Raw genomic sequence first — 2,500 nt, 5'->3', positions numbered from 1 at the left:
TACCAGGAGGAAATTGCTGGATTGAGGGGTGAGATCTCTTCTCTAAATAATAATATTGAGGAGAGAGATAGTGTAATCTCTTCTCTAAATAATGTCATTGAGGAGAGTGATAGTGTAATCTCTTCTCTAAATAATGTCATTGAGGAGAGTGATAGTGTAATCTCTTCTCTAAATAATGTCATTGAGGGGAAAGAATTTGATATTTCTGAGGCAATGACAAAAGAAGAAATGGACAGTCAACATCAAAGAATTGTAGAAGATTTGGCAGAAGCTCTACGAAAGCAAGTAGAAGAGAGGCGTTTCTTAAAGACGAAAAGATTGAAAGCAGTAGATATAAAAATTTGTACTATCCATAGTGATATTGTTAAGGAGTTACTGACATCACTGAGAGCAGATATAAAATCTCTAGGATTAAACCCCAAAAAATCTCCTCATGAAAGGCCATCTGGAAACCCATGTGCACCTCCTGAAAAAAGCTAGAGGACTCGAAATCCAGAAGTCGGTGAATAAAATTCAGCATTGTTTTTGTAGGAATGAATTGCGCAGTGGCGGCCTAGCTCAGACTGTGAACCAGGAAATGAATCGAATCAGTGAAGAACCGTGTCCTATGGAGGAACCCTTGGTGGTTTCTACAGAGCCAAAGGAGGCCCAACAAGACCCTGACGAAGAGGCATGTCCCTATGGAGGAGCCCTTGGTGGTTTCTGCAGGGCAAAAGGAGCTAGAGGCAAGAGGGGCAGGTAATTTTAGTCCTGTCAATTGCATGGAAGCAGGTCCAATAGAAGACAAGATGATCCAAATACAAGCTCTGCAGGAAGAGTTGCAAAAGCTCAGGGAAGAATTGAAATTAGAAATAGAGAAGAGGAAAGAACTGGAAGCCGAGAGAAGGAAGAGAGAAGAGGCTGAAGGTGCATTAGAAACAGCACGGGCTATAATGCAAGAGATGGGACAAACTGCATTGGAGAAAGATCACTACATACAGGATCTTTTGGAGAAGATTTGTGAAAGGGACTTTGTAATACAGCAGAGGAACCACCACATGAATGCAGCCAATGGAGAAATAATAAAGCTCAGGGAAACAGTTGCGACACATCAAAAAACCATTGACGAACAGGCTGAAGACTTAAGAAATTTTAGCAAGTTAAGCAACTTTTATAAACAAAATAAAGAGATAGCGGAGAGAGGGATAAATTTCTTTAGAGAAATGTTAGTGAATTTTGAAAATAATACCAAGGAAACGAAGAGGGAGAGAGGGAGGGAGAGGATGAAGTTCCCAACTGATACTCGGAAGGTCTCACCCACTGATTTGGAATGGGACACGGAGCAGGAGATAGAAGAGGAGGAGGAGAAAGAGGAGGGGGAAGAGGAAAAAGAGATAAAATGTGATGAAGATCAAGAGGTAACATTGGAGGAATCAAGAGAAGAGGAAGAGAAAGATAGAAGAACAGACACAACTTTTCCCAAAACTAAAATCGAAGAGTCCCTTCCAGACACAATGAGTGAAACGGATAAAATAGTGCTCATGAATTGGATAGAGCTCTGCCAAAAAGACCATCCACCTCACAAGATTCTGGGTTGTTCGGAAAATCCAACCAAAGAAGAGGCCTTGGCCGCCTATAATGATAATTGTCAAACATGGGTTAACAGATATGGTAATTTTGACTACTGCACAGTCATAGGCTGCGAGGGAGCCAGCATTATTCTTGAAAAGTTAGCAGAAAGTTATTTGCATCTGACCTGTTCACAGGAAGAACTTGCAATCATTGAAGAAATAATGAATCGTGGTTACGAAGATACGATGTGCAATGCCTGGCTCATGATGAAGGACATCGATGTTGAAGAATTGATGGACCAAGAGGACCATGATATATCAGAAGTTAACCAGGGGACACAGACATCAATGCAGAGTCCAGTTGAAGACAGGCAACTGTCAGAAGGCATCACAAGCAGGGTTAATTTACCAGACCAAGATGTATGGAAGGTTAGTGAGCAAATAAATGGAACCAAAGAAAACCTCAGGCAAGTTACCCTGGACGGCTTAATAGATCGTAATGATAATACGTTAACAAAGGAAGAGGAAGCAAAGGAGAAAGAAGAATCGTTCATAATGAGAGAACAAAGTACTGGTGGCATTGGTGACAGAGGAAATGAATCCAACAGAAAATATGTCCCATATGAGGAGGAGAATAAGACAGAATGTGAAGCAGATCAAGAGAAAACATCAGAGGAATCAAGAGAAGAAGAAGAAGAAGAAAAAGAAGAAGAGCAAGATGGAAAAAGTGACACACCTTTTCCCAAAACGGAAATAGAAGAGTCCCTTCCAGACACAATGAGTGAAACGGATAAAATAGTGCTCATGAATTGGATAGAGCTCTGCCAAAAAGACCATCCACCTCACAAGATTCTGGGTTGTTCGGAAAATCCAACCAAAGAGGAGGCCTTGGCCGCCTATAATGGTAATTGTCAAACATGGGTTAACAGATATGGTAATTTTGACTACTG

The 2,500-nt window shown here is 41.0% G+C and overlaps 2 protein-coding genes across 2 annotated transcripts in view; both read left to right on the top strand.

Annotated features, from left to right (window-relative positions):
- LOC137641078 (myosin-4-like) overlaps window positions 1–480 on the top strand; it is a 1,388-nt gene extending 908 nt beyond the window's left edge. Inside the window, exon 2 of the mRNA XM_068373524.1 lies at window positions 1–480. This exon is cut by the window's left edge and continues 313 nt beyond it. Within this exon, the coding sequence (XP_068229625.1) occupies window positions 1–480 (480 nt within the window).
- A 200-nt stretch (window positions 481–680) lies between these two features.
- LOC137641077 (golgin subfamily A member 6-like protein 6) overlaps window positions 681–2,500 on the top strand; it is a 2,469-nt gene continuing 649 nt past the window's right edge. The window contains exon 1 of the mRNA XM_068373523.1: window positions 681–2,500. This exon is cut by the window's right edge and continues 649 nt beyond it. Coding sequence (XP_068229624.1) covers window positions 681–2,500 — 1,820 coding nt within the window.

The sequence above is a fragment of the Palaemon carinicauda genome, chromosome 5, assembly GCF_036898095.1.
Source record: "Palaemon carinicauda isolate YSFRI2023 chromosome 5, ASM3689809v2, whole genome shotgun sequence".
Taxonomy (NCBI): Eukaryota; Metazoa; Arthropoda; class Malacostraca; order Decapoda; family Palaemonidae; genus Palaemon; species Palaemon carinicauda.
The sequence above is the reverse complement of the archived record's forward strand: the minus strand, read 5'-3'. Positions and strand labels throughout refer to the sequence as shown.